Source organism: Tursiops truncatus, chromosome 21 (genome assembly GCF_011762595.2).
Source record: "Tursiops truncatus isolate mTurTru1 chromosome 21, mTurTru1.mat.Y, whole genome shotgun sequence".
In the NCBI taxonomy this organism is placed as follows: domain Eukaryota; kingdom Metazoa; phylum Chordata; class Mammalia; order Artiodactyla; family Delphinidae; genus Tursiops; species Tursiops truncatus.
The window spans coordinates 23,152,000-23,165,187 of NC_047054.1; the positions used below are offsets into that span (position 1 = coordinate 23,152,000).

The 13,188-nt window shown below is 46.2% G+C and overlaps 1 protein-coding gene and 1 long non-coding RNA gene across 7 annotated transcripts in view; one reads left to right on the plus strand and one right to left on the minus strand.

Annotated features, from left to right (window-relative positions):
- Window positions 1–9,228: 9,228 nt before the first annotated feature.
- On the minus strand, window positions 9,229–11,360 carry LOC117310061 (uncharacterized). 2 transcript variants are annotated; one of them, XR_012328914.1, is made up of 2 exons: window positions 11,204–11,360; window positions 9,229–10,119 (listed from the first exon to the last, which is right to left on the minus strand). It is a non-coding gene; the product is annotated as an uncharacterized lncRNA (long non-coding RNA). The 2 variants fall into 2 exon arrangements; XR_012328915.1 differs by lacking the exon at window positions 11,204–11,360 and adding an exon at window positions 10,371–10,510.
- The window catches only part of RBPMS (RNA binding protein, mRNA processing factor), a 185,812-nt gene continuing 183,229 nt past the window's right edge, over window positions 10,606–13,188 (plus strand). Inside the window, exon 1 of one of the 5 annotated variants that reach the window (XM_073798560.1) lies at window positions 10,606–11,218. In XM_073798560.1, the coding sequence (XP_073654661.1) occupies window positions 11,153–11,218 (66 nt within the window). In that variant the 5' untranslated portion in view covers window positions 10,606–11,152. The remainder of the gene's footprint in view (window positions 11,219–13,188) is intronic. The other 4 variants (XM_019921405.3, XM_019921401.3, XM_073798559.1 and 1 more) reach the window with 4 other exon arrangements.

Consider the following 13,188-nt stretch of genomic DNA (forward strand, 5'->3'; position numbering starts at 1 on the left):
TCTGACCAAGCAATTTCTTTAGAATGTATTCTAAGGAAATAATGCAATGTACAAAGACATTTGTCTATGGATAATTAAAAAACTGTAAACAGGGCTTCCCTGGTGACGCAGTGGTTGAGAGTCCGCCTGCCGATGCAGGGGACACGGGTTCGTGCCCTGGTCCGGGAGGATCCCACATGCCGCGGAGCGGCTGGACCCGTGAGCCATGGCCGCTGAGCCTGCGCGTCCGGAGCCTGTGCTCCGCAGCGGGAGAGGCCACAACAGTGAGAGGCTCGTGTACCGGAAAAAAAAACCCCACAAACTGTAAACAACTTAAATGCCCATCCATATAGAAGTTGTGCACACACAGTGGCATTCTTCAAAGCTTTAAAAAAGATGAGACAGGAAAAACCAAGATGTCTTGATATGGATAAATATTTATGACAAGATTAATTTAAAAAGCAGATATAGAGCATTAATATATAATAATGCCATTTAAAATGCATGTTAAAATTGATTTAAAAAACAAATTTAAAACAATTAAACCAATTAAGTTGTTGAAACAAACTGTTCAAAAATCACGTTGGACCAAGATGGATATATCCAGCCACTAGTTTTGAACCTTTTCAGTCGGAGAATCCAGTTTACATTTACAAAGATTAGTCATACATACATTTTAAAGTGGGTCACTTAGGGTGAAAAGTACAGTAATGCTTAGGATTACCGGGACCCTAAAGTTACACACACACAGAAAGATTTAGTTTTGTATCTTTTCAGCCACTGATGTTTATCTTACCTAATTAGTCCTGTTTTTTTGCCTCTTAGAGGTTTATATACTTATTTTATACTTAAGTTGATTTGATGAGGTTTTTTTCATAGGAAGAGAAATGAACTTCTGATGAAAAGGAAAAAATGCGTGTTCTTCTTCTTCCTGCTGGATATTCTTAGAAAGAGGAGAGAGATTTAAAATGCTAACGATAAAACGTACAAAAAAAAAAAAAAAAAAAGAGGAATCTGGGTACAAACCACTTTCCTTTCAATTAGTCGTCCAGGCTACAGCCCCATTTTCACTATCACTTCTGCACTGCCAGCTGCTGTCAAGGCTTTGGGGGATTCTTCATTGTAAGGTTGCTTCTCAATTTTCTCCCATCAGGCTTAGGATTTCGTTTTCTCAGCTCCCTCAATTTTATTGCTGTTGTTTTCTTTCATTCTCTTTATCCTTGTTAATGTATGTCTTAAAATAATAACAACAACAGCAAGAAATCTTTTCTGTGTTTTTATTGGAGGTTTTGGAACAGAGTGAATAGAAACGTGTATGTTTCACTCGCCATCCTCAAACACTAAAATGTGACAATACACGTAAAATTTGAAGCACGGTTCCCCGGTCAGTGCTGTTAGCTGCTATTATTTTTATTAGTGTGCTTGTTCCCTTTTTAAATCAGACTGCTTGGTCTGCCTCTTCTGGCTAGTCTTTCTCCTTGTCCTGTCTAAGCATAGATACTTCCTAAGATTCTGTTCTCCAACCTCCTATTTTTTTTGTTTTGTTTTGTTTTTGTTTTTGCGGTACGCGGGCCTCTCACTGTTGTGGCCTCTCCCGTTGCAGAGCACAGGCTCTGGATGCGCAGGCTCAGCGGCCATGGCTCACGGGCCCAGCTGCTCCACGGCATGTGGGATCTTCCCGGACCGGGGCACGAACCTGTGTCCCCTGCATCGGCAGGCGGACTCTCAACCACTGCACCACCAGGGAAGCCCTCCAACCTCCTATTTTTTAAGCTCACCTATGATTCCAATACAGAGGGCATTGAAATATACATATTAACTCCTATCTCTTCTGGGCTAGAGATTCACTTTTCAACCATTAGCATGATTCCAACACTTGCGAACCTTAGAAGCTTGATGCTCATCTATCCATACAACCAACTCTTCTCCTCCAGACATCTATTTCTTTTCTTTTTCTTTTTTCTTTCTGGAGTTGGCATCACTGAATCCTTGAAGCCTTGAAACCTGGCATTTAGGTCAAATGCCTTATTCTCCCTTAGCTCCTCCATTCAATCATTTGTCAAACCACGTAGCTTCCCCCTTGGAAATGGCTTTCATTTCCATCCTTTTTTCTCTGCTTGTCCGTGGACCATTCAACATCCCTGTTTTCCATCTCCCATCTCACCTCACTCAAATCTACCTTACTAGCCACTGAAGATTTCTCCCTAAAGGGTAGTTGTTGATAATGAGTAAATGAACTACATATCCAGCCTTATCCTTAACACTCATGCAGAGGTTCCCTACATTCTAGACAAGGGTAGAGTACAGTAGACATTTACAAGCGTTTAATTTAGCATTTGACCTTTGACTGTTTACAAGTGAGTCTCTAAAAGGCCAGAGACATTTGCTAATTTACTATTTTCCTGAAGCACAAGTTCAATTCACAGCTATAAAGTCGGTGACAAAAAAGTCACTTAATTATAAGCGTGCTTCTAACTATCCCACCACCACACGGCAATCTGGCTTTGTTGCTTTCTACGTATCATCAAGTATTTAGTAATTTTTATTGAGGTTCTGAAGGGAGCACATATATTTTTCAATTCCATTTTACTGTCTTTTAGAATGAAAAGTACATGCTAGACATGGCAGTTGTGATTTTTGTTGTTTTACAAATCTAACTCTTGGGTCAAGGGTTACCATACTGGCTAATCCTTAAAAATGCCCAGTGCTTCCTGGTTTCCAGAGCTTTGCTCCCACTGTTCCCCCCTCAGTGTTTTCATTGTCTATTGCTACATAAAAAACCACCCCCAAACCTAGTGGCTTAGAACAATAATCATTTATCTGCTCACAAGTGTATTTACAATTGGGGCAATATTCTAAGATAGTCTGTCTCTGTTCCATGTGGTGTCACCTTGGGGGGCGCTCAAGGTAGAGCATCTACCTCCAAGACGGCTCACTCAGAAGGCTGGTTGCTCATGCTGGATGTTGCCGTGAGTTCAGATAAAGCCTTGGGGTTGAGGGAGCATGGCTAGGGCTTGAATTTCCTCCACGTGGGCCTCTCCAGGTGACTGCTTGGGCTTTCTCATTACATGGAAGCTGGGTTCCAAAAGGGAGGAAACAGAAGCTGCCGTAAATTTTTAATGCCTGGACTCAGAATTCCCAGAATGCCATTTCCTCCACATTCTATTGCTCAAAGGAGAAACAGGCCTAGCTCAGATTCAAAGACAGGGCACAGAAGCTCTAACCCTTGATGGTAGGAGGGGTGTGCATGTACCAAAAAAGGGAAGTTTTTGGGGGCTGTGTTTGAAGACTACCTACTACCATCCACCTTTTGGCCATAATACATTTCCTTCCCATATGAAAAATTACTTATCTCCTTCCCTAAGATATCAAAATATCTCATCCCATTATACATCAGTTCATAGACTAGGACAGGGATGAACAACTCACAGCCTGAGGGCCAAATCTAACCTGTGGGCTGTTTTTGTACAGCCCCTGAGATAAGAACGGTTTTTAGATTTTTTACAGGATTATCAAAAACAAAGAGTAATAAGTGACAGGGATCACACGTGTGACCTGCAAAGCCTAAAATATTTACCATCTGGCCCCATACAGGAAAAGTTTGCCAGCCCCTGGTCTAGGATATCAGCATCTAAGTCAGATCCAAGTGCAGATGTGGCTTCTTGGGTGTGGTTCCTTGACTATGGCTCCTCAGACATGGTTCCTCTTGATCTGAAGACCAGTGGACTAAGGGGACAAAATATCTGGCTCTCACATACCCAATATCTAATGGTAAGGTAGGGACAGAAACTCTCTAATAGATACTCCCATTTAAAAAGGGGAGAATAGGAGAGGGACATGGAAGCTGGTCCACAGCAATTCTGAAACCCAGCTTGTCAAATGAGATCACTTCCTTACTTATGCTCACTCCTGCTCTTTGGGAATAATTCTCAGTGGCTCTTTCATCCTTCTTGAGTTATCTTCCCTTTTGGAAACAGCTCATAATTGCAAATGGGTAGCTTCCTCAGCCTGCTTCCTGCCTATAACATCAAAGGTCCAGAGGCCTCTTTTCATTATGAATAGTCTCTGTCTATTTCAGTGCAAGCTAGTAGAGATCCTTAAAAAGCCAGAGGTTTCTTTTTTTTTCTTCTTTTTTAAAATTTATTTATTTTTGGCTGTGTTGGGTCTTTGTTGCTGTGTGTGGGCTTTCTCTAGTGCGGGCGAATGGGGGCTACTCCTCGCCGCAGTGTGCGGGCTTCTCATTGCAGTGGCTTCTCTCGTTGCAGAGCATGGGCTCCAGGCTCGTGGGCTTCAGTAGTTGTGGCACATCGGCTCAGCAGCTGTGTCTCGTGGGCTCCAGAGCGCAGGCTCAGTAGTTGTGGCACACGGGCCCATTTGCTCCACGGCATGTGGGATCCTCCCAGGCCAGGGCTTGAACCCGTGTCCCCTGCACTAGCAGGCGGACTCCCAACCACTGAGCCACCAGGGAAGCCCCCAGAGGTTTCTTATACTTAAAGTTATAATCATCTCCCTTAGGCAAAAGCTGTACTCATATTTCTTGCCAAGACAGTCCCTTCTCTACCTTTTGACACTATTGTAGGACAATGTCATTTAGATCCCTGGAAGCCCTGCTGTCTAGTTGAAAGGATCTATGAGGTACTACCTTAAATTTTTCTGAGATATTAACTTATCTATTATTGCATAACAAGTTACCCCAACACTTAATGGCTTAAAACAACAAACTGTTATCTCACCGTTTCTGTTGGTTAGGAATCCAGGCTCTGCTTAGCTGGGTCCCTCTGCCTCAAGGTCTCTCAAAGGTTATAAACCAAGATGTCAGCCAGGGCTATGATCTTGTCAACCTAATTTATGTCAGTTTACCATACAAGATATCACAGATTGGTGGCTTAAACAATAGACATTTTTTTTCTCACAGTTTTGGAGGTTGGAAAGTCCAAGATCAAGGTGCCAGCCATTGGCGTTTGGTGAGGGCCCTCTTCCTGGCTTGCAGATGGCCATCTGTAACCTCACATGGCAGAGAGAGCAGAAACTCTAGTGTCTCTTCTTACAAGGGCACTAATCCCATCATGGAGGCTCCACCCTCATGATCTCATCTAAACCTAATTACCTCTCAAAAGTTGTACATCCTAATACCATCACATTGGGGATTAAGGCTTCACAATACTAATTTGGGGAGGATACAAACATTCAGTCCATAACAGGTTTCATCTAAGGCTGCACTTAGGGGAAGACCTGCTTCCAGGCTTACTCACATAGTTGTTGGCAGGATTCAGCTCCTTGTGGGTTGTTGGACTGAAAGCCCCCGTTCCTTGCTGGCCCTTGGATGGAGGCCTCCACCATTCCTTGACACATGTGCCTCTCTATCAGGAAGCTCACATCATAGCAGCTGGCTTCCATCAAAGGCGGCAAGTGAGAGAGCAAGAGAGGGTGTGTAAAATGGGAGCTGTGGTCTCTTTATAATCTGACCTTGGAAGTGATATCTATCACTTTTGCCATGCTCTTTTCATTAGAAGCAAGTCACTACGTCCAGCCCACACTCACAGGGAAGGGATTACACAAGTGCTTGAACACCAGGAGGTTGGGGATCACTGGGGGGCCACCGTAGAGGCTGCCTACCATGGGGTCTTCTAGCTACATCCTTGTCTTGAACTTTACCTAAGGCCAGGTTTTCCTGGTTTAACCTTTGCCCCTAGGCCATTTTTTATTTTGAGAGTTTTGTCTTCTGGAGAATCTAGGAACGAAGAAGTTTTATTTCAAATCCAGCAAGTCCTGGCTTCTTTAGGTTTCCTCCAGATTCTGACTGAAAATGGAACAGTTCCTTTTTTCTTTAGCTCCCCTCACTTCTCTTGTGCTAAGTCATAAGCATCTACAAGAAACCATCCAACCCTTTTGACATTCTATCCAGATCTAGCTAGATCCACATGTTCATAAGGTATCTCTTCTTTCATGTAATAGCAGGCTAGTTTGGCTAATTGTTCTTCCGTTACATAAATGGGGTCTCCTTTTCTCCTGCCTGCAGTGACAATACTTTCACTGTCTTTTAACAATGCTCTCCAGGACCTCCCTGGCAGTCCAGTGGTTAAGACTTTGCGCTTCCACTGCAGGGGGCACGGGTTCGATCCCTGGTCAGTGCAGCCAAGAAAGAAAGAAAGAAAGAAAAAAAACCCAATGCTCTTTGCTAGCAGACTCTTCAAAGTTCTTCCAGCTTCCAGCTTCCACCTGATCCTAAAGCCACTGCCACATGTTTTGCGTTTTTGTAATGGCAGGATCCCATTTCTAGGTATGCGAATTACGTTTCAGTTTATCTACTGCTGTATGACAAACCACCCTAAAACTTAGTGTTTTAAATATCACATATTAATGCATATATGTAGAATCTAGAAAAATGAACCTATTTGCAGGGCAGGAATAGACATAGAGACATAGACAGAGAATGGACATGTGGACACAGGGTGGGGAAGGAGGGAGGAAGAATTGAGAGATTAGGATTGATGTATATACACTACCATGTCTAAAATAGATAGCTAGTGGGAACATGGTATAAAGCACAGGAAGCTCAGCTCAGTGCTCTGTGATGACCTAGATGGGTGGGATGCGGGGGCGTGGGAGGAAGGTCCAAGAGGGAGCGGATGTAGGTATACATATCGTTGATTCAGTTCACTGTACAGCAGAAACTAACACAACATTGTCAAGCAATTATACTCCCAAAAAAACCCCTTAGTGTTTTAAAACAAAAGCATTCACTTTTTTTGCTAACAATTTTGCAATTTGGGCGACTCAGTGAAGACAGCTCATGTCTCTTCCATGTGGTGTCAGCTGGGGCAGATCAACTAGGGCTGGAGTATCCACTTCTAAGATAACTCACTCACAAGGCTGGCAATTGGCCACAGCTGTCTGCTGAGAGCTCCGCTGTAAGCTGGGGACCTAATTCTCTTCCAGTGGGCCTCTCCACATGGCTGCATGGGCTTCCATAAATGTTGGAGGGAAGTGATTGAATCTCAGAGCTCTTTTAGGAGGTAAAAATCAGGATGTTGCACAACAATGTGAATATACTTCACACCACTAAACCATACACTTAAAAGTGATTAAGACGGTAAATACAATGTTGTGTGTGTGCTTAGCCACAATTAAAAATTAATAGATAAAATCAGGGGAAGGTGGTGATGGCCTGGAGGTGGGTGGGGGCAGGGGTGAGGGAGAGAGATGTGTTAAGAATGACAAAAAGTAATCAAACACAGCCTCTGGCTTCAAAAACATTTTTGGTCCAGCAGAGGATGTAGAAGAGTTAACAGAAAATCACAACACATGTGCTAGATACTGCAGCTTTCTGCCACGGTGCTAACAGTTACAAAGCCCACGCCATGCAAATTGCCTCAGAATAGACCTTTAACGCCTGCAATTCCCAGAGACGAACATTTAAGACATAATTATAGGTTTGGATTTCTTAAAGCGAACTTCAAAATGAACACTGCTAGAGAAACAGAAATGAGGAATGAAAACTACAGGTGCATAGAATATGTCCCTATCAATCTAGCAAGCAACCTTCCAGGCCAGAAGCAATGAAGCAAAGTGGTGGGCAGGGGGAAAAGCAGGTGTTTCTTGGTCATTAGCCCCGTTTTTCTAGGATATAAAATCCCTTTGTTGTCTTAGTATGTCTAGAAACTATTGCTACTGAGGAGATCTCATGTTGAAACTTTCTTTTTTTGAAGTAGTAAACAGGTCATAAAGATCATTTATATCCTGAATGAATGTACATCCCTTCCCCCAACTCTTTTGCCTCACTCACAGAGTTGTATAAATACCCAGTCTATTTATAGATTTTCATTGAGTTTTGCTGGCAACTTAACTCGATTGTTCTTCCAAATAAATCTAAACCATTCTTTGTAGAAAGGGCAAAATAGGAGTCCCTCTTTTCCTGGTATATTACCCCATCCCCAGGGTGTTTTCTGAAAATATGCTGAATTTCACACTCACCATTGACTATATGGTATAGATTTCCCTGCTTTATTGTAAATTGCCTGATGTGTCTGTCAGTTGATTGGCTGAGTGGTGGTCTTGGGCCCCTGTGCTGAGTGGTGTGATTTTATTTTTTACTTTTTGAAATCTCATCAGTTGTCCCATTCTGCACAAGCTCTCTATCTAGGGTCTCCCGCAGCAAAATAACGACTGAAGTCCACTTCCACGAAATCTGCCTAGTGCCTTTGTGGTGCTCTCCATGCCGAGACACCTCGGCTAATTCAGTCCCTTCTGCAAGGTCTTGGAAGGATCTGTTCATATCATTCAAGCCCTAGAACCAATACCTGATGAGAATGTGTTCATTCATTCAAAAATAATTATTGAGTGCCTACTATGTGTTAGGCACTGTCTCAATGTTGTGAACACAAGAATAAACAAGCCAGACAAGGATCCTCTCATGGAACTTATTCTCATTTTTTATTCCAGAGGGTTTTGACTTTTAACAATGGACAAGGTGCCAACTTGGCTTCAAGACAAAGGAATCAGGTTCTCTGCTTGAGATTAAGCCACATTTCCTTGGATGGGGGTAGGGGAGGTTCTCCAAGCACACTAGGACCACCCAACATCCACCCACTTGTAAGTGGAGTCTGACGGGGACTATCAAGGACTAGGTCAATTGTTATTTTTCTTGGTCCTCGGCCAGGCTCCACGAAGACAATGCCTTTCTGTGGAGTGTATTCAGGAACAGGCAAGAATGGCCAAGGAGGGCAAAGTGCCGGCATTATTGGTCAGCACAGGGGCCCAAGACCACCACTCGGCCGTTGCTCAGAAAGACATCGCCCCCTCGTGGTTCCTTATATAACTGAAGGAAGAATAACTGTACCCTTGCCTCTTCTGAACTTCAGTTGCAATTTCAAACAGACTCTTGGTTTATTTTCATCCGGGGGACATTTGTTTTCCCCCGTAGAGAGAAATGACAATATGACAGCAATATAATCTCTTTATCAAAATCTCCAGACGCCCCCCAACACCAGAAAAATCCAATATGTAAATCCAAGTATCAGTACTGTTTTTTTTTTTCTCTTCAAAATGCTCTTAAAGCAAATATTTTCTTTGCTTTTTACCATCTGAACCAGGATCAGCGGTGACGTTGCCGCGGAGTTGTTTGGGGTATCTTGTCTCCACAGCACCACTTTCAATTCCCTAAAAGCAGAAGCCTTATCTTCAACTCCGCCGCCACCCCCATCCCATTCCCAGGAGCATTTAAACCAGTCTGGGGTAAAGAATGTCTAGTGGGGGAGGAGGTCGGGGGGGTTGGGGGCGGAGACAAACAGTGAAGCAAACAAATAATAATTAGAAGTTGTGATGGTCGCCGTGCTGGAAGGGAACAGCGTGCTGTGAGAGAGAATTCCTGGGAGTGAGAAGTGAGGGAGAAATCTACCGATGTTTGGAGTTTTAAATTATGTGTTTGGAGCAGTCACTAAGTTTGAAAGCTTAAATGATACAATATTGTAAAAGTTCTCTTTGGCTCAGGGAAAGTGGAAATTAATCATGTCAGCTCCCAGGTATGGTAGACTTAACTGGGTCCGAATGGGTGCCAGGTGCTATAGTTTTATCTATCAACCTATAATTTCCTCTAATAGCAAACTCCTGGTAGATAAATAGAACTACTTCCATTTCAGAGGAGGAAACAGAAACAGGCAGTTCTTCCTTCCGAGGTTGGTGCGTAAACAAGCATAGAGCGCTGACGTCCCAGAACGCTGAGTGTCCCTTCTTTCAGCGGCTTTGACCCTCTGAATATCATCTGTCTTGGCCTCCAGTTCGTCTGGCAGTGAGAAATATTCCCTCAGCCAACAAGTATTTATTGAGCGCCTACTGTATACCAGATAGCGTACTCAAATAGCCATGGGATTCAAAAGATAAACAGGGCCCGGTCTCGTCTTCCAAAAAGGATCTCCCCAAAGAGTAAAGAGAAGCAGCCAGGTAAACAAATAATTCTAGGACAGTCTGAAAAGGGCTGTAGAGGAGTCTGAACAGGGGCGGCGGGTTCGGAGACGCTGGAGAGGTTTCCGAGGGCCCGGCGTCGGAGGTGGGTTTGAAGCTGCGCCCTGAAAACGCCGGCCCGGAGCGGGCTGCCCCCGGATGTCACTCGAGTTCTCGCGTCCTGTCATTTTAAGCTGCCGACTAGGAAGGGAAGAAATAGGTCTAGGCCGGTACTGAAAAGGAGGGGTAGGGATTGGGGTGCGAATCCCTCGTGAAGAGCAAGCAAACAAAAGTAGCACATCACACTTCCAGGTCCTCGCGCGGGCAGGGCCTGCCTCCCCGAAGCCCCTCTCCGAGCTGCGCGAAACGCCCGGCGACCCCCAGGGACCGTGCAAGCGGTAGGACCTGACCTTCTTCCCTCCCCCCTCCTCGGCCCTCGCCCTCCGACCTACCGCGGCGTCGGGGGCTGGGGTCCGCCGCTTCCGCCCGCCGCCCGCCGCCCCTCCCAGGCGCGCGCCATCCGGCCGCAGGGCAGCCGCCCTCGGCGCAGCCCCTCCTCCCGCGGGGGGCTTGCCGTCCCGCGTCCCGTTCCTCCCGGCTCCAGCCGGCAGCCCACGTCCAGGGAGGGCGGAGAGAGGAGGAGGAGGGGAGGGAGGAGAGAGGGGAGGGAGGGAGAGAGGGAGGCAGGCGAGAGAAGGGGAGCTGCTTGGAGCCCGTACTTCCCAGAGCCAGCCAGGAGCGCGCACTCAGCGGCTCTCCGGGTCCCAGCCGCGCCCCGCTGCCCTGCACCTCCTTCTCCTCCTGCTCCTCTCCGGGTACCCCTCGCCCCCTCCCTCCAGCAGCTGCTACGCTCGGGCAGCGGCCGCCCCCGGCCCCTACTCGGCCACATCCCCAACTCTCTGGGCTCACTCCTGGGACGCGCGTCCTCGCCCCATCCTTTTTCCTTCCTCCCCTCGCGCCCGCCCGCCCTCTCCAGGTCTCCCTCTCGGGTCCCGATTGTCTCCGTCCCCTTCTCGGTCCGCCGGCGCCTCGCCCTGCCCCGTCTCTCCCTCGCACTTCCTGAGTCGCCCGCCGCCGCTGTCTCGCCGCGCCGCGGGAGCCCGAGCCCGAGCCGAGCCGAGCCGCCGCTGCCCCGGCTCCAGCCCCCGCAGCGCCCGGGGAAGGGAAAAGTGGGCGAGCGCGCCCTCGCCCAGCCCCGCGCCCCAGCCCTGCCCGGCGAGGGAGGACCGGGAAGATGAACAACGGCAGCAAAGCCGAGAAGGAGAACACCCCGAACGAGGCCAACCTTCAGGAGGAAGAGGTACGGAGTGGCTCGGTGCGGTGGCGGGTACGACCTGGGACGGCGGCCGCTGGCTTTCTGCAAAGTGCGGGCGGCCGGCCGGCGGGGCGCGGGTCCCGGGGCGCCGGGCTGCGCCGGGGAGGGAGCGCCGCGGTCGAGGGTTTGGGAATCGTCCTGGCCCCGAGACACCGCCCCAAACTGTGGCCCCGGGAGGCTGTATCATCGGAGAGTGTGTTTTTGTGGGTCCACGAGCGTCTGCGTGCCTAAAATTGCGTAACTTTGAGGACTTTGCTGAGACCTTTGTAAGTATAATGCTCAGCTTTGTTTGCCCCGGATTTTAAAAGCGGAATCGAGAGCTGACTCCTGGGTGACCTCAGATGATTGGGACCGGGAGGGTCAGCACTTAGCTCTGCGTCTGGGGCTGCAAGTTGTGGGGTGTGTTTGTGTGGCTTAAGGAAGAAAATCGGGTAAAGTTTCTCGTTAAAAGACACCTTCGGTTCCCTGCCCCCTCCCTTTCAATGTGAAAGTTCTTGGTGAAATATCTTCTCAGCTGAGGCATTTTGGATTAATAGATAACTCTTCAGCCGCATTCTTCTCTGATGAGTCAAAGACCCCGAACCTGGATGATTAGGTTTTGTAAGTTTAGGGGCTTTGCGGTTGTGGGGAGCAGAAGTTGAATACAAGAGTTTCAAACTTTGCAATTCACCAAGTGACGATCCAGGCTATTTTAGTAGGACTTTGACGTCTGAGCGTCAATTTCATGTGGTGCGTCCGTAACAACCGTAAATATGTTAACGGCTGCAGAGCGTTCCTTTGGTGGAAACAAAATTCGATAAACGTGGGGGGAACTCCTGAACAAACATTTCAGAATTTTGTACTTGGGATATTTGTAATATCCTGTTAAATGGCTCAGTTCCTGCAGGTACATTATCTGGAGCCCAGTAAACAATACTTTCCGCCTACTTTTTAAGAAGCCCACGAAACCGACTTTAAACATTCTAAAAGGAACTTTATGTTTAGATGCAAGAAAGTATGCAGTCTCGGTAAAAGCGTTTTTACAGGTATTGCATGCTGATGTATGAGGTTAACCGAAAGGTAAACTGATTCTAAAGCGATTAGGATGTTGAGATTATTATGGAGATACTGTGTTGTGTGTAAACTAAAATTCTGATAGTGAAACCAAAGGTTGCGGAGGATTTAACTAAAACATACAAGCCCTCAGCACTTTGTGCACTTGTAAGATAGGAACTGTTTAAATGGGGAAGACGGAGGGGAGCCCTAAGCCCATGCAAAACAATGCAAAATAAACACAAGATTTTACTCTTAACATGGTTGCAAGGTAGTGCAACCCAGGTGAATTGCTGTGAGCCCCAGGTGAATTGCCGTGAACCCCAGGTGAATTGCTGTGAGCCAGAAATTTGCCTTCTCACCTGAGGAAATTGCCTTTATTAAACTGTTATTTTGGAAAGCGTTGCTTACATGCTAGTTGTTTTTTAACTACAAGTGGAGTACTACTGACATTCCTTCTTTTTCAAAGAGATGGAGCCTTGAATTGCATGTTTCGCTTTTTTCTTGAAACTTACCTGCTGCTTTGCTATTTGTTTTCCCTACCACTGAGATAAAATTTTAAAAATAAGTTTGCTTTTTTAAGGAGTTGCTGTGTTTAACTAATTCAGCTAACATACCAAGATAATAATGGCTTCAGAAACCTTTCTGTGTCTCTTAGATTGGCGATCTGTTGACTTCTAAGGGTAAGAATATATTACATTGAGACTGTCTTTCTCTCTTCACCTGATTGAGAACTTGGAAAGTTAATCAGGTTAAACCAAAGATTTTTTTTGTTTGAGTGACCCCAAACCATAACCTACTTGACAAAATTAGGTAGAGAAAAGTCACATTTTTCTGCTAGACCCATACAGCTTAACTGCCGACAGCACTGGCATGTTGTCTGCCCTGATCGTGGGCGTCTTAATGTGTGAGGCTTGGGTACT